We start from the raw sequence: 20,093 nt of genomic DNA, 5'->3' as shown, positions 1-20,093 counted from the left end.
CTGGGGCCAGGCGAAGTGGGAACCAGGACAAAGGACTCCAGCCCGTCACCGACATAAATGCCTGCATGCCCCAGTCTTCATCGCGAGGCGTCTGCTGACCATGGGCGAGTTGAGATCCTTGCTAAGTTATGGGGACACCAGCCTGGCTTCTTTATGGTTCAAACCCATCCCCACTTACCCTGCCTCCCAACTCTGGAACCAACTCTCAATTTTTTTGTTTTACCCCTGCTCCTTTGGCTCTGTTGTTCTTTCATTTCTGCCCCCGTGATTCCTGGCTCCCCATCAAGAGTTTTGTCTTGTATCCAATACACTCCAGCTTTTGTCTCTCGTGGGTAAAGGGATTTGAGGTGGTTAACAAAGATATATTGATGATAACAAGATATTTTTTAAAGGAGATCACAAATAAGCACAAAAAACAAAGTTAGAAGAAGTAGGATAAATCCAAGAGTGAGATGAAGAATGCCAAAAATACATTCCATCGGTTTTTGTACACTTGATTTTAAATGGCCATAGACTGCGTTCTGAGCTTCTTGGCAAATATATGTAAAGAGGAAACATGAAGTATGCAATTCGCTGTGCTTCTAAATAAAAACAAATGTATTAAAATACAGAAGAATTCAGAATAAAAGAAAAAAATGGACTTCCAGCATGAGAATGAAAGAAAATCCCAGGGTATTAGCTATGCAGCAAGCCCGGAGAGTACCAGAACATTCCGGGAGCTGTCTCCAAACAGCCATCTCCATGGGAGGAAATGATGGAATACCTGATATGTTTGAAAGTATTGAAGAGTTTAGACAACTAGGGGCAGGTTCAGCATGCAATAATGATAAATTCACAGAAACTAAGCATAACGACAGGGCAATAATTATACCCAGTATTTTTTTTTAAGCACAAGAAAGTAAGACTCATAACTCTGCTATGAATAGGATTTATGTGCTCTTACTAATGTAGTCATCAAACATCAATATAAATGTTGATCAAACTGATGCCATATAATATATTAAGAGGAGAAGAAAGTGACTGTGAGAGATGTTTTTTGTTTTAATCTGCTACGTTTTGAGGTAATTTGTAGTTCTCGCTATAAAAATGAAAAGGTGGGAATAATTATCAATAAATAATGCCTAAAACAGAAAAATCAGGAAGAAGTGGGATAAGCTTGTTATTTAGAGATATGAAAGTGAGTACCCAAAAAAGGAGCTTATGTAAGTCAGGCCTAGAGGGTCTGAGGGTCTGCTTCCAAGAAGGCTCCCTCATGCAGCTGGTCCATTGTTGCTGGCTGTAGGCAGGAGGCTTCCTTCCCTTCCTCACCACGGGGACCCCTCCACAGGGCTTCCTGCATGTCCTTACAACATGGTAGCCAATGTTTCCCACAGCAGGCAGTATAGGAAGGAACATGGTGGAAGCCACAGTATCTTTTATGACCTAGGTTTGGAAGTCACACTCTACCCTTCCAGGTATATCCTCTTGGCTACCCAGGTCAGCCCTATTCACTGTGACCACACAAAACATGAGTCACCAAAAGGCAAGGATCACTGGAGGCTGCCACATGAGTGTTCACAAAATAGGAACTAGCTAATAAAGTGAACCTCACCCTTAACATGCTTCTAAGGACATCATTGTTACGCCAGTGGTGTAACAGCAGAGAACAGCTTCTCTGTAACAGCAGCTTCTCTGTAACAGCAGAGAAGCCCTGTTTCAAAAAGCTAGCCAACCAGAGACCAAGGTCACATGTCCAGGCATTCAGCTCTCTGAAGATCTCTGAAGGTCTGATTTACCCACGGATAAGATTTAGGGATTCTAGAGGGATGGTGGGAATGCATGTCTTTTGCCTCCATTAATGCTAATTTTTGCCACTGAGCATCTGCTAAATGTTGAGCTGCAGGGAGCTCACTGTTATGCCAGCTGACAAGTACACATAGTTCAGCTCTGCCCTGTTACCAATTGAGGGCAGATCCACGTTCTTTATTTAATAGGCTGAGCTGGAGATGGGTTGTCACCCACGTGTGAAAGCTCAGGAGGCTGGCTGGGACACACACATGGCTGGAAGGAGAGCATCTTGCATGGAATGCCTGTCCTACATGCAGATGGCCTTGGCATTTAGGACATTCCAACTTTAGATCCATACCCCCTCCTCCTTGTCCAGGGGCAGAAGACTATTCATTCTGTATTTTAAAGTTCTATCAAACTTCCAAAGAGCAGCTCAAAAGCTCCCTGTCCATCAAACCTCCTTACTCCCTCCATACCTGCTCAGGACTGCCTCAGTAGCCTCCATCCCTCCTCCAGACCAGTGTCCTACTTTCCAGGCCCTTTTGTGCTCCCCTAGCCAACCTTCCTGACCCACACCTCCTGACACAGGGACCTGACCAAGACTGCAGAGGAAAAGGGAGTGCAGAGTGTGATGAACAAGGTGCACGGAGCCCCACCGAACTCTGCCATCCTACTCAGATATAAGACTCAGCTCATTCAGGTACCACTCATTCAGCGTGTACCTTCCCAGGCCTCAGGTCCCTTCACAAGAAGCTCTTGTCATTTTTGCTTCTGCAATGTGAGCCCTTAGAACACAATGATCCTGGGAACACAGAGATGCCTATAAAGGATATCCACGGTATTTGGTGTTTGTTCAGGCATATTTTTCCCCCTGAGGAAAAGACTACAGTTTTCATCGGATTCTCAAGACCCAGAGAAGTTAAGAATCCTTGTCAGAGGACACAAATCAGGGCCTGCAGGCCAGATGTGGCCCTCTGAGGTTATTGGTTTGGACGGCACAGTGTTTGGGGGCTTTTGGCAACATTTAAAGGTCAGAGGATTTTACACAAAAATACTGATTTCTAGTTGTTGATGCTTTTTTTTTTTTTAATTATTATTGGGAAATGAGGCAACCCTGAGCCCACATTCCCTGGGGGCAAGAACTGGCTAGATCAGGACAGCCGCTGCCCTTCAGATGGGGTGTGGGCTCCTCGCAGTCTCCAACAGACTGGTTTCTTCTCGATGAGCCTGCCTTCTTGACCCTGGCCAGGCCCTCTGTGTCAGAGCTTCAAAAGCGGGTCGTGTGGCCCTCCCAGCGGCGTGTTCTCACGGGGTGCAGGGGTGCAGGCCGGGCTCTCTGCGCGCCTGTGGTCGACGCCCTCACCGGGCGCCTCGCTGCCATCTGGGACGCACCTGGCGCACCCCCGGGCGGAGCTGCGGTCCTCACCTGCAGAGGGACCACCGAGCCGCCCTCCCGCCTGGCCCCGCCCCCCAGCCCTGATTGGCGGAGGGGCTGCTGGAGCCCTGGCCGGCCCCGCCCTCCCCGCCGCCCCGGGCCGCGCGTCTGGCTCTGGGTGCTCAGGCCTCCTGCGGCGGGCGCCTTGGCGAAGGACCGCGGTTTGCTCCCGGTGTGACAGCTTTAGCAGGTAATAAGGCAAGGCTTCGTCCTCATTGGCGCACCTGGGGGGCTCAGCGGTTGGGCGTCTGCCTTGGGCTCAGGGCGTGACCCCGGAGTCCTGAGATGGAGTCCCACATCGGGATCCCTGCAGGGACCCTGCTTCTCTCTCTGCCTCTCTGTGTGTCTCTCCTGAATAAAAATAAATAAAAACAAAACCACCTTGTCCTCCATCGGTCTACGCGCTGCCTTTTTTTCTCTTTGTAGTCGGGGATCCACATTGCCCTTCACTTACCAGCTGTGTGACCTTAGGCAAATCAGTTCATCTCTCTTCTGCCTCAGTTTCCTGTCTGTGGAAAGAGGATGATAAGACTAGTGTCACCCTCAGTGAGTTGTCATGAAGAAGACATGTGATAATCCAGTTTGTAACGTTTATCTGGCCTAATATCCAGAATATAATAACTCAATAACTGTAACCTATTATAATTTCCAATCTCAGTGTTGTAAAAGTTAAACCAAACTAACTGGGAAGAAACCTCCCAGCCTTCCCTCTTAGATATCTCTTTATTCTCACAGGATTAGGACGCTCTGAGCACTTCTGACAACAGATGGTGTGGGGGGGAGCATTCCCCAACCAAGCAATTCTTTGTGACACCAGTGGGATGGCCTCCAATTCAACTCAGTTCTGATGTTATCTACCTGGGGATAGCATCCCATCCCGTAGGTTAGGGCTCAGTCCCACAAGAGTGCCTGACCCCACTCCAGATGCCAGGTTGTCACCAGTGCTTCTGACAAATCAGCTACAAATCAGAGGCTTCTATGACCACCTCCTCCAGTTTAATTAAACCCCTCCCTGGGTTTAATTTAATTCAGGAAAGCAGTTACTGTTTACAGGTGTCATATAAAAGGATATGATAAGGATACAGATGGGCATTCACATGGAAGAGTTGCATAGGCAAGGTCTGGGAGGATGGCACAGGAGTGCCATCAGCCTTCCGTCCTCATGGAGTTGGGGTGCATTACCCTCTTGGTACATCAATGTGTTCACCAACCTGGAAGCTTTCTGACAGAAGCCCACGCTACTGGTATTTTATGAAGACTTCCTTACATAGACATGATCAATTATTAACTCCATTTCTAGCGCCTCTCCTCTCTCTAAAAAATGGGGGTTGAGGCTGAAAATGCCAACCTTCTAATCATGACTTAGTCTTTCTGGGGACCACCCCCCCCATCCTGGAGCTACCCAAGAGGTTACCCAGAATTACCTCCTTAAGACAAAAGATGCATCTAGTGTTCTTATCATTTAGGAATTTATAAGGGTTCAGGAGCCCTGTATCAGGAACTGGGGTCAAAGCCCAATATCTGGATTTTTCTATTATCTCACACAAACCAAAAACAAGGAAACCAATAACAAATAGAGAAACACTGATTTTCTCTGGTTGGAGCTCTTCCCTTCCTCCCTTCTCTGGCCTCGGAAGTGGCTCCAGGAATCCCCCAGGAGTCCACCAGACATAGTTTAAAACCACTGTCCTAGCCCACCACTGACCCAGTGCTGGAGCCAGACATGTCCTGAGAATCGTACTTGATCCTTCTCTGTCCCCTTACCCCATACCCAGCAATTCCAGGTCCTCTGAGAAACTCCTAGATTTCTCTCCATCTCTCCCTTTTCTCAACCCCACTGCTATTGCCCTTAGCTTCATGAGTTTTTTCTTTCATCCATAAGTTCCATAATTCACTCATTTAGCCAATATCTACTGATACTTACCATGTGCCGGGCACTGAGGAGATACTTCAGGGACAGCGGTGAGCAATGTTGCTCTCAAGGAATTTCCTTGCCCTCAAAGAACTTCCATTCTACTGGAAGGAGACAGAAAATAGATAAGCAAAAGATACAGTATGGTGGATGGAAAAGATAAATCAGAGGAGTGGAGGGTAGAAGGACTATTTCAAATAAAATGACTCACAAGGTTTCCTGGAAAATAAAATTTTAAGCAAAGGCTTGAAAGAGGTAAGGGAGTGAACCATGTGAACATCTGGAGGAAAACCACTCCAGAGAAAAGAAAGAGAGGTGCAAAGGCCCTGAGGTCCGTGCGCCAGGCATGTTTAAGAAGCAGCTAGCAGGTCAATGTGGCTGGACCAGGAAAGCCCATGTGGGAGATGAGGTCACAGAAATAAGGGATCAACCTGTCAGGGCCTGGTTTGTGGGTCATTGTAATGGGTTTGGTCTTAGTACTCTGAGTACAGTGAGCAGCTTTAACTGAGACTCCCCCAAAGCCTCCTACGTGGCCTCCCTGACTCCAGCCTCCACCCTGCCTGCCCTACCTGTCAGCTTTCCACAACACATCATTCCCATTCTTAACACCTTCACTAGGTCTCCATTGTGGACAGAAAATGCCAGTTTCCTTGGTGAGGCTTTAAAAATTGAGTGATTTGAGCTTAGACCCTCCCATCTTTCTACAGTCATTATCCAAGGAGCACCCCCTGCCTGCAATAACACGAACAGATTCTACTTCATCCCCTGTGTGGGCTGCTGCCTCTGACCCTCTGATCCAGCTGCTCTCTCCAGATTTATTCTCTTTGCTTTCCACTCCTCTGGCTGCTCCAGCACTTCCCCGAACACCTGGCAGGGGGAGGAGAGCGCCCATGGTCCCCTGGAAGTACCATCTTGTGCTCATCTTCACTCTAGCGCTTTTCCCCACTGTCTTTTCACGGTCCACCCCTCCATCCCGCTACCCTGGAGAGGCTCTGGAGGTCGGACATGTCCCTTTCATCTCTGTATCTTCAGCATTTGGCCCAATTACTCGCACACAGCAACAGCTCATTTCAATTTTAGCTTAACAACAAATGATCTCTTTCCTGTGCCCTTCAAACCCAACCCATTAAGCTAGATCTCATCTTTCCCCTGCTCTTAAGCACCTCCTTGGATTTGATTTTGCGAGGAGCAAAAAGCACTGTGCGGCCTTTATTAATTATGTGTGTACGTGTGTTATAACCCTTCATGGGTTACGAACTGGCCGGGGTCATGGGAATCAGCTTTTGTAACCACACTTCAGCCTCATCCCCACACCACCTAGAACAATATCGCTTGTGGGGAGATTTTAAGCAAATTAAGAGTGCGTGGGCTTCGCGATGGAACTTTTGGCCTCCTGGCCTGTCTGTTAAGCTTTTTTCCCCTTTTTTGGGAAATGGGGGTGGTGGTGATGGTGATGCCTATTTCAGAGCACTGTTGGAGGAGTTGAATGAGCCAGTTGGTTGGAGGGTTGTCATTGATTAAGGGCTTAACAGAGGCAGCGGTCATCATTAAAGTCACAGTGCTTTCTCACACTGTTAGAGGTCCAGTCCCCTTGAAAGGGGAGAATTTCTCGTAGGATCACCGAAAACACACATGCTAAAACAGTGACTCAGAATAAATTTTATTTTTATAAGTGGAATAAAAACTTGTGTAAAGTTTATCATGTTGAGGAGTCAAACTGAAGCAATTCTTGGAGACTGTGCAGAAGCTAAGAGTGTCCACAGTCCCTGGTCTGAGGAGCGTTTGTTTACTAAGTGGATGTGGGGCCCAGCCAAAGGCTGAGGAAGGCAGAGGCCACTTTCATGGCCAACAGTGTGGTTTCCTGTCTGGGGACATTCTTTGTGGTGGTCTGCAGAGACAGGGCCTTTTGTTCTTCCCACGGGGGGAGGGGGGCGGGTACCAGGGAGGGGGGCGCCAGAAGGCCAGCGGTTTGCTGGTTTGCCCCTGGTGACTCCAGCCTAGTGCGGGTCCAGCCTGTGGGTGTGAGCAACCTCCCACCACAGTGTGGAGCCAGCAGGGCCTTGCACAAGACTGAGGGGAAATGGACTGTGGGCTGAGGCAGAAAGAAGTGCAGAGAAAACGATGTAAGTGAGGAATTTTACGTCTCCAGCAGATGGAAAAATCGCAGAGGCAAGAGAGGGTCTCCCCAGCAGAGAAGAACCACGGCTATTAAAGGGAAAGAAGGACCCCTGTGCCCCCTCCATTCCACCAGGGACCCCACAGATTCTGAGGATCCTTGGGGTTCACTGCACAGCTGCTCTCTAAATGCCATTTCAACCCCATGCTGCCCAGAGCACCCTCTTCACCTCCCCTCTCCCCTAGGAGGATTCTGAGAGCCACACTGGCCAGACTCAGAAGTGGAAACATCTGGAGATTTCCCAACTTGCATTTCAAAGAGATCTCCAGGGCTCCCTCCCCACCAGCAGCACGTGGCAGCCGCCCCCGCCCCCACCCCCACTCAGGCCTCGGCCCCAGTAGTAAACACACCAACCGCTCACCCTGTCGTCCTCCCAAACACCTAAACAGAAGTCTACTTAGATCATGCTCAGGACAGCCACGGGCAGACGCGGTCTGTGAACACACACGGAGATCCTCTGCGTTCCGGATGACGCTGCAGAGGGCACGGGCAACAGCCTCACTGAAGCTCTGTTTTTTCACTGAAGACCCTTTGTAGAGGCGATCAAGCTTGGAATGCTATTCTCCACCTCCCGAGAGACTTTGGAAAGAGTACAGACATTCAGCCAAGCCTCCCACCCTAAAATGTTGGTGCACACAGTGCCCTTGTCTTACAGCAAGGGGCGGGGAGGAAGCAGCTCGGGCGGAGCTCCCCTCCCTGGGGTTGTCAGACCCCTGGGGCAGTGCCTGTGGAAGCAGAAACTGGACGAGGAGCTCTAGTCTAGTGGCCCAACTAGCTCTGCTCTAAGTCATTGCAATGGGCTGCAATCAGAACCTAAAAAGAAACTCAGCTGCATGTTAAGTAACTGGAATTTAAATAAAAATTGGGTGGGGGGAGGAAAGGAAAAGAAAGAAAAAAAATGAGAGAAAAAAAACTCGACTGTTGACCCACGGAGCCTAAGAACCCACACAGGGCTCCCTCCCTTGTTCTATTATTTCTTCTACCCCTCACCGGGCCTCCTTTCCTCCTCCCCAGCCCATACACTGCAACCATTTCCCAGAGAGAGTCTGGTGATGTGTGCCAAAGGCCTTACTAAGTCTGACTTCTAAGAATCTACCCCAGGAAAACAGTCTGTTTCATTTTGTCTTAAATCTATTAAGTGTTCTCTTTGAAGTCTTGTTTGTAATAAATACAAATGACCCAACAGAAGAGATTTGAACACATGGTATTTCTGGACATTAGAACACCATAAAATCTTAGAAAAAAAAAAGTATGGGGAAAAGTTCATGCTATGTGGAGAATTTTTTAAAAGCATCTTCCAAAACATTATTTCTCCAATGATCTAAAGAGAGAACAAAACCAAAAAAAGTATTCCCCCCGCAAAAGATATGGAAATGTGTGTGGTGGATATATGGATGATTTTTTCCCCTTCTTTGCACCTTTTAGATTTTCTACAATTAACACACATAATTTCTTAGCATACAAAAACAATAAATTGTCCACCTTTCTAAAAGACAGCCACATACTTTATCCAATACTCACACTTACAAACTTCTTATTGCTTTGCCTCCTGAGAAAAGCCAGAGGTGGAAAGGGCAGATGAACATAGGGCAGGTCATTGATCAATGAAAGAATCATTGGCAGGGCCAGCTAAATAATTGGCAGGGCCAAGTGCAAAATGAAAGCAAGGAGCTTCTTCAAAAATTAAGATTTTCGTGGGGCACCTGGGTGGCTCAGTCTACTAAGTGTCTGTCTTTGGCTCAGGTCGTGATCCTGAGGGATCAAGGTCCCATGTCAGGCTCCCTGCTCAGCAGGGACTCTGCTTTTCCCTCTCCCTCTACCCCCACCCATTCTCCCAACCTAATGCTCTCTTGCACATCTCTCAAATAAATAAGATCTTTAAAAAACAATTAAGATTTTCGACAGACAGCAACAGCAGAGCATTACACCAAGAGTGTGGGGCCCTCCTAAAAGGAGAGCCCTGTGCCTCTGCAGAGGTCATACATTCAGGAAGCCAGCCCTGGTCATGGGCCTGGAGCAGGACACCTGATGCAGTAGGTCAGAGCTTGCAGACCTGCACCATGTCTGGAGGAGTTGGCTGGACGTCCCACTACTCCCTCACCTGTTGCCCAATAGATTTTCATTCTTCATGAGTCCACTTTCCCAGCAATCAACCTCTGGAACAGTGGCATACTTTATCGTATGTATGCAAATCAGAAGCCAGCCAAGATTATTTAAACCCTGGATCATAACCTCCCTTTTTTTCTTTTCTCCCCTTAAGGTGACTGCTTATTTCTTCTATTTTAAGGATACTGGAAAGATGTCAACCCATTTTCTACCCTGAAATTAATGACAGTCCCTCCGAGAACAGTTTTTTGTTGTTGTTTTTTGGAAAAGCAATTTCTGCCTATTTTCTCTTCAGAATCATCAAGGACTCTGATTTGCAGAGTATTATGGTCTTTCCCTGGTCTAAGACCCCTTTTTTTTTTTTTTTTGCCAGTCCCTTATTTTTGGGGAGCAGAGAGGACATTCATTAACAAATCCACTACAGAGCATCATTCATTCCACATGTCTCACTCAGAGGGTTTTAGTATCAGGAGTTACAGTAAATCACCTGTGGGTTGTGATCACATGAACTCGCAAGGCAGCATCTTCGCTCATGACCAGGTGAGGGCAAGGATGCAGGAAGTGTGTTCATTCCCTTCGTCTGAGGGGGAGCAAACTCATTAACTAACCCTTGCATTAAATCATGTGCAAAGCAAACCTCTTCCTTTGCAGCCTATCACAGTGGCCACCTGCTGCAGAAATGCAAACAAATCAGACTCAAACCACAGCCAGACACCTGCCTGAGCCAGAGCTTGTGAAAAATGGATGCGGGGTTGCTTAGGCAGAAATGCACTCACTAATTTTTTTCTTCTTCTACCTACCTTCTCCAGGAGACTTCACCAGAGGCCAAATCAGGGGTGGGGGAGGGCTGGGCCCCAGTTTTCATTTGTTAAAATGTACCATGTGAGGTTTGCCCTGTGGCCAGCCAACCCCAGTTCTTTGAACCTCTTCTCTCTTGACTGTTCCTCCTTTTTTTTAACTTGCTGGAAAATGGAACAAAGTTTGAATGTTGGAAAATACTGTAAGGGGCATCTAGTTCCAACTTTCGAATACCTGCATCCTCTCTAAAGCACCACCCAACATTCATCCAGAGCTCAGTATCACCAAAGACAACACAAAACATTCTGGCACAGGGCTGACTACTCTTCCTTTTGTTAAGTGGAACTCCCTCTTTCTGTGCAACTAACTTGTACTGAGAGCTTGTTTCTACACTTTGGGGCCAGATTAAACAAGTATTATCCCTTTTCCTTTTGGTGATCTTTCAGACGTTTAAAGGCAGGGTCCTTAGTTCCCATAGGTCTTCTCAGTGGGTGTCAGCTATTCCATTGCCCAGGGAACTTAGCCCGTGATGACCTGCTGGAGGCTCAGTTTTCTTACTTGTAAAGTGGAGATAATAATATCTAGTTTTCAGGATTAAAATGAATGCTTGCTCGGATGCCTGTGTGGTGCAGTCGGCTAAGCATCTAATTCTTGATTTTGACTCAGGCTCTGATCTCAGGGTAGTGAGACTGAACCCTGCTTTGGGCTCCACGTTTAGCGTGGAGTCTGCTTAGGATTCTCTCTCTCCCTTTCCCTCTGCCCCTCCTGCTCTCTCTCTCTCTCTCTGAAATAAGTAAATAAATCTTTAAAAAATAATCAAAATAAAAAATAATCAAAATCAAAAGAATGCACACAAACATGTCCCAGGAGCCCTGCCCACAGCAGTCCCTAATAAGTAACAGCAGCTCTAACTGTCCTCCTCCCCAGGACGGAAAAGAACATTGCTTCTCCAGCCTAACCATAGCCCAGCGACACAGGATTGTTTCCCTCCTTCACACTATGCTGGGCTTCTACTTACTCAGTCTCGGAAGGATCATCTTTTGGAGCAGCCACACTTCATAGTATCTACTTACATAAACCTGATATCAACCCAAATCCTTTAAGTCTTTTTGCTCTAAACCTATGGTGCAGTTAGAGGCAATTTTATTCTCAAAGAGCTAACCCAGTGGCTATTTTCTGGCCGTGCCTGTGCAGAAGCACCTCCCCACCTTTGCTCGTGCTAGCTCTTCATCCCAGAACACATTCTATCGAGGTCGGGATCTCCCTCTGGGGCCTCCCTCAAGATATCACCCTTTTACAAAATCTCTTCAAATCTCCCTCATTGGACTATGACCTCATCCTCCTTGGAGATCTTAGGAAGGACCCTCTCTTAAGGTACTACTCTTCAGCCATTCAGGAAGTCTTAGGGAACAGAGGGAAATGTGTGCCTGTTTGTCATCCTATCGGCAACACTTCCCAGTTCCCCCATCCCACCTGAATTGTCAGCTCCTGAGGCACCAAATTCATCACCGTGTCCTTCTTGACCACCAGCATGAAGCTTGGCTCATAAATATTTGTTAGTAGGATTGGTTATTTTGAGGGTGAAGTGAGACCACCACGTTGATGCCATGCCTGGCAGGTGCACAGGGCTCAGTAAACAGTGCTGCTGTTTGTTATTTCTGTGTGGTGGCCCAGCCCAGAGGTAAGTGCCCCGCGGACACTGCCGTCCAAGGCAATGTGAATTTGAGGCTGCACACAGTGAATCTCATGTGCTCCAGGGCACACGAGGCTGGCAACGAAGTCCCTGTTACCAGGAGATGCACAGAAAAAACTGTGTGCAAAACAAAAGATTGCTGCTGGGCTCCGGCCCTCTGGCTACTGACCTTTGGCACACTTCTACATTCAGGAGAGAAGCAGGTGCTTCTGGAGAGCTTACACCTGTGAAAAAACCTGTGTGGGAAGCACTTGCCTCTCAAGCTCAAGCTCATGGAGAACAGCCTTGGGAGGAAGGACAGCTCCTGGACAGTAAAGACTTTCCTTTCTCTCTCTGTGCCTTCCTGCCTTTTCATCTTTCTATTTTCTGCAAACACCCCTCAAGCTGGAGCACGAGGACATTCCTTGGGTGCCTGGGGGCTCAGTGGTTGAGCATCTGCCTTTGGCTCAGGACAGGCCTGTGTCTGTCTTATTCAATATTGTGAATAAGCATGTAGCACATAGTAAATACTTCATCAATATTCATTACATTGTTAATTAATCAATTGTCAGTCCTGGCTGGCTTTGACATTGAAGTGTTCCCACGGACACTGTCCTCTCACTGGGGCTCTGTTCAGACTTCAGCATCTCTCAGTGGCCTTCCTGCCTTGGACATGTGTCCAGCCCCAATTTCCTTCCTGCTCCACGACCTTGGCTTTGGGCCTCACTCTGTTCTCCCGTGTTTGCGGAATCCATGCAGCCCGCTGATGACCACTTACAGTGGATCGATCCCACACAGGGTCCAGGTGAGAGAGATTTCAGAGCCCCTTTTTGAGTCTGGGATATCTACAACCTCCTTTTGCTCCCAGTGATCGACTCCCTTAATTACGACTTCTCATCTGTCCAGCTTCCCTTCGCTCCTTCTTGCCAGCTGGTCCTGTTCCTTGGCTCCCCGAAACCCAGCGCAGACATGAGACGTCTATGCTAATTTTGAAGCAGATACTGTGAGCAGCTGGCACTTGTGTGCGTGGTGATGGACAAAGCCCTTTCACATACATGCTCTCCTTTAGTCATCACACTACTCCTGGGAGGGAGGTATTCCATTGCCCACAACGCAGGCCTCAGTGTCTGCTCTGTGCTCTTCCATGGCACTGCCCACGGCGAGGAGGAGCCAGCTGGTGCTTTCCAGATGTGAACCAGCACCAGTGTTGAGCTGCTTGACTTGCCCTCCTTAAAAACCCACAGAACATAAAGCCCAATTTATGGCTGATAACCTATCTTCAGTTTACAGGCTTTCCACTGAATACTGAAGTCTGATAGAAATGAGATTACTCCTATCTCAACTTAAAATGTGATATATCTAACATTTCCCCTGTGTCTCCCTTTACCTACTGAATTATTATTATTATGCCACTATTCCTAGTTTATACATTGACTAGCTTATGACAGTAAAAGTTATTTGTCCTCAGTCTGGACTAAGGAGGGCTGGCAAGCACAGAGAAGGAGAAGAGAAGGGAATTTACCAGGTCATAATCAGAAATGAGAGGAGAAATCCACATCTCTGTGTGTCTCCCTCCCCTGGGCTGGGAGGAAAAAGTATTTAAGAATTCAGGTTGAAAAAAAAAAAAAAAGAATCCAGGTCGTTGGGCAGCGATGATTCCAGGGGGCAGAAACTGGTGCATTCCTTAGCTACTACAGCCACTGTCATGCTCCCGCTTCACTGAATAATCATGCCATGTGTAGAAAGGGCACAGCGAGTTAGAAAATGCTTGTATGACGTGAGGAGGTGAGACCAGACGACTTCAGGCCACTTCCAGCTTCAAAGAGGCCCTGCTTCTGGTCTGTGGAAGATTCCATCACACTCTGTGACTCTCATAATGGTGACCTGTGCATGTGTCAACTTTCTTTTAAGGCCCTGCACTCTTGCTCTGTCCTAGCCTAGAGGGGTCAGCCAATTAGAAAGTGACACAGATTCCTCCGAGTAGACCCAGTGGCACAGGGAGAGCTGGCAGGCAGGAGGGAGAGAGATAAGAGAGGAAACATTAAGTGGAAAAGCATAGTAGCCACATTCTATTCAGCCTAATGGTTTTGAAGGCATCGTGGCATAGCAGCACAGTGTAGGAATTGATGTTGACGATAACTCTGAGTCATTAAGAGGGATTCAATCATAGGTATGTCACTGTGAGCTGGCCACTCAACTCATTTACAGAATATTTATTGGATACCCAGTATGCACCTGACTCTGGATCCAGGGATAGAAAGATGGATAAGGTCCTCACCTTGAAAAGGCTCTCTCGACCTCAGCTTCTTTAGCTGTAAAATGAGGGCGCTAAACTCAGAGATTCCTAAGATTCTCTCCTGGGGGTACTAAAAGCTTTGTGCATTAGGGCTTGAACCTTAACAACCCTATAAGATGGTAATCTGGGTGTCATAATCATGTTCTGCAAATGAATAAACAGGCTCAGAGGGGTCAGTGTCCGGCTCAAGGTTGCCTAGTCAATGCAGAGCAGAGTCGATACTTGGCCACATGGACCAATGACACCGACTAGAAGGGTCTTCCTCTCCCCCTATCCTGTGCTGTCTCTGCACTGTCTTACTTCCTTCAAAAGGGCAAGCAGAATAGATGGAGAACAGCCCATGTGCCTGACAACTGCATGGATTTACCAGTCTGGAATACAGCATTCAACAGCTACAAAACAAAAATCACCTGCAATTGGACAGTAATAAATATCTGCAAGACCAAGTGCAACCAAAACGACGTTGAAAGATCTGTCAAGATCAACAGCAAGGGTGAGTCCAAAAAGTCAATAGTGATGTCTACCAGTGACAGCTGGGATGAACAGCTAAAACATCTTTGAGAGAAAATACGGTAGAAGGAAAAAGGCAGCTTGGGAGTACTATGTTAAAAAAAAAAAAAAAAAAAGGAAAGATGACCAAAAGCCAAAAACGCAAACACATGCATCACTGCTGGTAGAGGTGGTTCAGGCACAGAGAAAAAGAGGTGCCTTCACACATCCTATTTTCTTCTCTGATGGCAGGTGCAGGCTATCTGTCAACCCCTCAGTTACTGATAATGCAAAGATCTATGGTGGGCAACAGGTGGCGTGTCTTCCTATAGACAATGTACCGATGACAAGAGAAGGCAGCCAAAGAGCCACCGGATTGAGACAAATGGCTTATAACACCAGAGACGGCCACCAGCATACTCCCCATGATAAGACAGCAAGAATCGGCCCTGGGAATGAGCATTTACTGAGCACCTTTATTATTCTGGATGCTGTGCTAGCTGTTCTGTGTACACTGGCTACATCCATGCCTCTCAAGCTCTGGGGTAGGTAATATTGTCTGAAGCGCAGAGAACTGAGGCACTCGGGCTTATGTGGCCAGGGAGTGCCAGAGCAAGGGCTTGAACTCAACCTGAGGTCACACAGCCTTTCCACTCTTCAGTCGAGACCTAGGTTCTGCCCCAGTACTTATTAGCTATGTGGCCTTAGACAATAAGGCCTGTGTCAATCTCTGTACCCCTCAGGCTCCTGAGACCTGCTTATTGCATGGAACTGTTGTAGAGATGGAAGGAGAGAAAATGTGAGAGCACATTACCCTCTGAAAAGACTTCTGCAGTCATGATAACATGACTAACAATATGAATGACATTTCCCGAGCACCTGCTGTGTGCCAGGCACAGGGCTTACTGCTTTGCAGGAATCATGCCATTCAGGTCTCACAGTAATCTGTGAAGTGGGTACACTTACTGCCCACATTCTCTGAGTGAAGAAATGGGGTGAAGTAAGCCACCAGCAGCAGGGGGGCAGGGCTAGGGTGGGAGCAGCTTGACCTGCTCCAGAACCCTCGCCAGGAACTGGATGCTGAACAAGAAAGGTCTTCCCTCTGCCTTCATCCCCTGTGGTCACAGGGGAGAGATGTGCTGGTTTGCCACTTTCCCTTTAGATCTTGGAGCTGGAGATTGTCACTGTGGGAAGGCCAGTATGTTCCACAGTTGAAGGAGACTGCTTTCTGTGCTTATCTGCAGCTTGTCCTTGTCCAATCACATTGAAAAATGCCTCGAGAATGTTTACCGCTTGCTGGTGATGTGCCCCTCCTGAGTTAGGTCCTGAGTTATAGATACGCCCAGAGTTCCAAGGGTTCACTGCCTAACGGGGGAATCAGAAGACAAGGGTTTACAGGTCCCACCTGTGACCCAGGCTCTGTGTTAAGCCCTGGGGACCCAAAGATGAACAAGATACAGTACACAGTGATGTGGGCCGCAACTGGGATGTGCCCAGGATAAACTGGGGCCCAGGGTAAAGGCACCTGACTCTGTTGGGTGGGTGTAGACATGGACAGAAGAGCCTCCCAGAGGAGGTGGGGTTTCAGAGCCCCATATTGATTGTCCACACTGCTCACGAATTTCCATGGGTCAGCTCTCATCTTCATGGCAACAATCCTGTTGGGCAGGTACTATTATTTATAGATAAGGTAGTGAGTGACTCGCTTAAGGTATCACAGTGGGAAATGGCAGACCAAACTCTGATCCCAGGTGCTCTGATTCCCAGCTTGCCAGGCTCTAGAGTTTGTGCTCTTTCTAATATGAAGGGTTGCCACAGAGAACACAGGCTCTGCTGGAGAAAGCAGCAGGACACTGAGAATGCACAGAGCAGGAGAGGGGACCTCCCCACCACCACCCCGCCGCCCCCGACCGTCCCGAAGGCTACACAGGAAGTGGTATGACAGGCCTACACAGGTCCTCTCATTATCCTGGTGTGGGTCATGGCAGGGAGGAACATCCTAGAGGGTCAAGGTCCCCTGCCCAGCTGTCCAGGGGACAGGGTCAATATTTTTGGTGGGGAGGTAAGCTGAAGATGAGGAGCTGTCTTTAGGTCATAAGAAATTGAAACCCATACTAGAGAAAAAAAAAAGAAAAGCAAACAAAAAAGAGAGTACTTGTTTTAAGGAATCAGGCATTTTGCAGAACCCAGACTAGAAGTGCATGGTGAGCACAGGGAGGGGGTGAGGGAGGATACACACTCAGTGGCCCTAGGCCCTCTTGCTGGGCCTCGGCCTCTGTCCACGAGCCTCATCTTTTCCCCTCTGCAGGCCAGCTCCTGCTGCCTCTGGACAGGTAGCAGGGCAAAAGATGCTTCCAAACACTTTTCTCAGCTCCAACATCTCCAATCTGTGATTCTAAACCCCCAGGAGAGGGAATGTGATTTGTTTCTCTTGCACCACAAGGCCAGGCCGCCAGCCAAGGCCAGGGGATGTGGGGTCCTTTCTCAGAGAAGGTGGAGTTTGGGCTGTGGGCCAGGCCCCCGGGGAGGGGCGGGGGTCATGCCAGAGGCTCAGGAGAGGTGTCCAACTCTAGGGACCATCAGAACCCAGGTTCTGGAGAGACAGTGCTGAAAGGTCTGCCCTTTAAAGTAATACATTGACTTCTACATTTATCATTCTTCTGTGGTGTTATTAAATCCATAAATAAAGATTTAATCTTTTAAGCTCTGCATTGTGAGAGCAGAAGTTAAAGAGCAGACACAGGAGAGCTTATCAGCCCTGGTGGTGGCGGGGGTAGCAAAGGAGGGGGTGACCAGGCTGCTGGGGGTGTGGAACCAGGAGAGGCTGCAACTGCTGATAGGGGCTGGGGGTGGGAGAGACCCCTGCCGTCTGGCAGCAAAGCTCCTGCACTGGAGCCTGCACTGCCAGCTGAGGCAGCAGACAGGCTGGACAGCAGGTCCTAAAGAGGACCTCCCTGGACACTGGGAGAAAAACCCAGAGTCTCAACAGCTCTCCAGGTGAGCACGTTTTAATCTAAACAGAGAACTGGGGAGGACCCTAGGAGCCTCAGGGAAGGAAGGGGTTCCTGCAGGAGGAGAGAACGGAGCCTCCAGGAGGAGGCGGAGGAGAAGGAGGAGGAGTGGGGGGTGGGGGGTGGGAAGGGCTCTGCTTCCTGCTTAGCCTGAGCCGGGCCCAGAGGAAGCTCTGACAGCTGAATCAACAACTTCATCCTTACACCCCTGCCCTTCCCTCCCACCATCTAGGGCTCAGACAACATTGGCTCAGGCTCTTTGATGAAAATGGTAAGGCCAACACTTTGGTTCCTCTGGTGGGGAGACACAAAGACCAGCATGAGGGTGGAGAAGATGCTGAGAACAAAGCAATGAAGTGGAAAGCCAAGGAGTTAGGTCAGGAGGCTCTGCAGGCCAAAGCAGGGGGAAGGAGAGCCCTCTTCATCGGGCCTTGTGATGGAAGGCAACATCTGGACCAGGAAGCTGGCAGACAGTGGTGCCCAGCAGCCTGCATGGCTTACCTTTGTAGGAAGGGCCAGGTGTTGGGGGCAGACGTGGAGCTTCTCTTTGGGCTTTTAGCCCCCTTCCCCCTCACTGGGGCCTGTGCTTCCCACTGCCTTTTGTTCAATCCAAAGCAGAAGTCACCGCCTGTCTCTCCCAAGTAATGGGCCATGGAGGGTCGGAGAAGGGGCGGTGAGGCTGGTTTCTGATGATAGGCTTCAGCTGCTGAGGCTCTCTCCTTGAGCAGCAGATAATTTAGTTTAATGAATTTGGACAGTTCACTGGATCTGCCCACACAGTTCCACTCACCTTCCAAAACGCTTCCAAAATAGCCCAAGCTATTGAATGGGAGCCAAAGAAGAAGAAGAAAAAGCAAAGAGTAATAAATGACAAGGCCCCAGAGATTTCTGCCCTTTCAGAAAAGTCTGAGTGAACTTTTCCAAAGAAAATGGAAGCAAAAAAAAAAAAAAGGCTGTTTTTGTCCTTCTCATTGAGAATTCAGGCAAAGAAAGATGCTACAAAGACGGACACCCACATGGAGGCAGAGGACCCGGTTTCTACCCTGCGCTCCTCACACGGATGCCATATCCACGGTCTCAGAGCTGTTCCCTTGTCAGGGTCATCCCGAAACCGTTCCTGATGTTGCACACCACATCAGGATACCTCCACCGACGCGGCCCCGGCCTGTGGCAGCTCACAATGCCGCTGTGAGAGTGTCACACTCGCAAGGAGGCCATCCTCCCCGGGGGCACACTGGGCCAGGGTGCCCTGCCCCCCCCCCCCCCCCCCCCCAGGCCAGGAGCCCTCTCTCCAGGCCTCCAGCGAGAGCTCCCTCCCTCCTCCACAGCCCTCCGGTGCACCGCCCGCTGGAGCCAGATGTTCCGTGGGCAGCCCCCTCCGTGGGTGACAGGCCGTGATTACCGTTGCCAGCCCCACATTAGGAGAGCGCTGAATGGGAGCGAGCCCCCCGCCCCGGCTGCCTACAATAGCGCCTTTGTGAGGTGCTTCGCCGGCTTGCTTTTCCCTGCCTCGCCAACCTACGTCAGGGCAGCTCTTGCCTGGGGAGAGAAGAGAAGGCGACAGGAGGATCACAGCGCCTGGCTGGTCCGCCCCATCCTAGGGAGGCGGGATGTCCTTTAGGGAAAAGATGTGTTCCTTCTCCTCCCCGCCCTGAGAGCTGGGCCTGCCTGAGGTCCACGGCCCCGTGCCACGGCCTTGTTCCCGACCGCGGAGCGGGGGCGGAGGCTGGGACCGGGCCTGGCCCAGAGCTCAGCACGGTCCCAGACGCAGGAGTCCAAAAGCCGGGCTTCTCCGCTTCCCTCTGTGCGTCCCCCGGACGGCCTTCTGGGATTCCAAGCCAGAGGCCAGGGCAGAAAAGGGTTAAGTCTCCAGGCCTCCCAGGCCGGGGAGGGGGGGCGGGGGGGGGTGCGCGGGGTTGACCAGAGGGACGTGTTGGGAAACTGGGAAGCTAACATCTGGGGCGCGCTCCTTGCCCCTCCTCCCTGCCCAAACCGCAGACGCCGTGGCAGCAGGAAAATCGGAGCGGTTCGCAGGAGCTCGGTTGTGTAACCGCGCCCCCCAACCACCCCCAACCCGCCCCCGGGGATTGCCCCAGGCTGGAGAGGGGCGTGGGGGCGGGGCGGGCCGACTGAGGCTGCAAGCTCTCCCCAGACCCGTTCAGGGCTCGCGGCTTCACACTACTTTCCAGGGCCACTAGTACCATTTTGCCGGTTCGTAAACCTCCGAGGACTGGAATTGGGAGCCGCGCCCCTGGGCCGCAGTCTGGCGGCTGGGGTCCTGGTGCCAAGGGTGGCCCTGGGGCGGGGGGGCGCTGCAAACCCGGGGTGGGTGTGGGGGGCAGCCCTCCGCCCGGCCTCCCCGGGCGCCTCGCGGTGAAACCTGTAACCCGAGAAGGTCCCCGCCCCACCAGCGGGAGAGCCGGGCCGCGTC

The 20,093-nt window shown here is 49.7% G+C and overlaps 1 protein-coding gene across 1 annotated transcript; it reads right to left on the bottom strand.

Annotated features, from left to right (window-relative positions):
- Nucleotides 1-2,845: 2,845 nt before the first annotated feature.
- Nucleotides 2,846-19,866, bottom strand: LOC102154437. The gene is made up of 6 exons (XM_038562406.1): nucleotides 19,817-19,866; nucleotides 19,202-19,537; nucleotides 18,164-18,481; nucleotides 7,652-7,764; nucleotides 5,127-5,218; nucleotides 2,846-3,711 (listed from the first exon to the last, which is right to left on the bottom strand). The coding sequence occupies exons 1-5, from the start codon at nucleotides 19,864-19,866 to the stop codon at nucleotides 5,181-5,183; spliced, it is 855 nt and encodes a 284-aa protein (XP_038418334.1). The 3' UTR covers nucleotides 2,846-3,711; nucleotides 5,127-5,180.
- Between the last annotated feature and the right edge of the window lie 227 nt (nucleotides 19,867-20,093).

Source organism: Canis lupus, chromosome 17 (genome assembly GCF_011100685.1).
Source record: "Canis lupus familiaris isolate Mischka breed German Shepherd chromosome 17, alternate assembly UU_Cfam_GSD_1.0, whole genome shotgun sequence".
Classification (NCBI taxonomy): domain Eukaryota; kingdom Metazoa; phylum Chordata; class Mammalia; order Carnivora; family Canidae; genus Canis; species Canis lupus.
This window is presented reverse-complemented; position numbering and strand designations above follow the sequence as displayed.

Excerpts from the sequence above, each read along its gene's own strand:
- LOC102154437 (XM_038562406.1), bottom strand. The coding sequence starts at position 19,866 with ATGGTACTAGTGGCCCTGGAAAGTAGTGTGAAGCCGCGAGCCCTGAAC. Across the intron at positions 18,482-19,201 it reads GCCTTCTCTTCTCTCCCCAG|CTTGGGCTATTTTGGAAGCG; the intron begins GCAAGAGCTGCC and ends CCCATTCAATAG. Across the intron at positions 5,219-7,651 it reads GTGTTTGGGAGGACGACAGG|TAGAATGGAAGTTCTTTGAG; the intron begins GTGAGCGGTTGG and ends GTCTCCTTCCAG.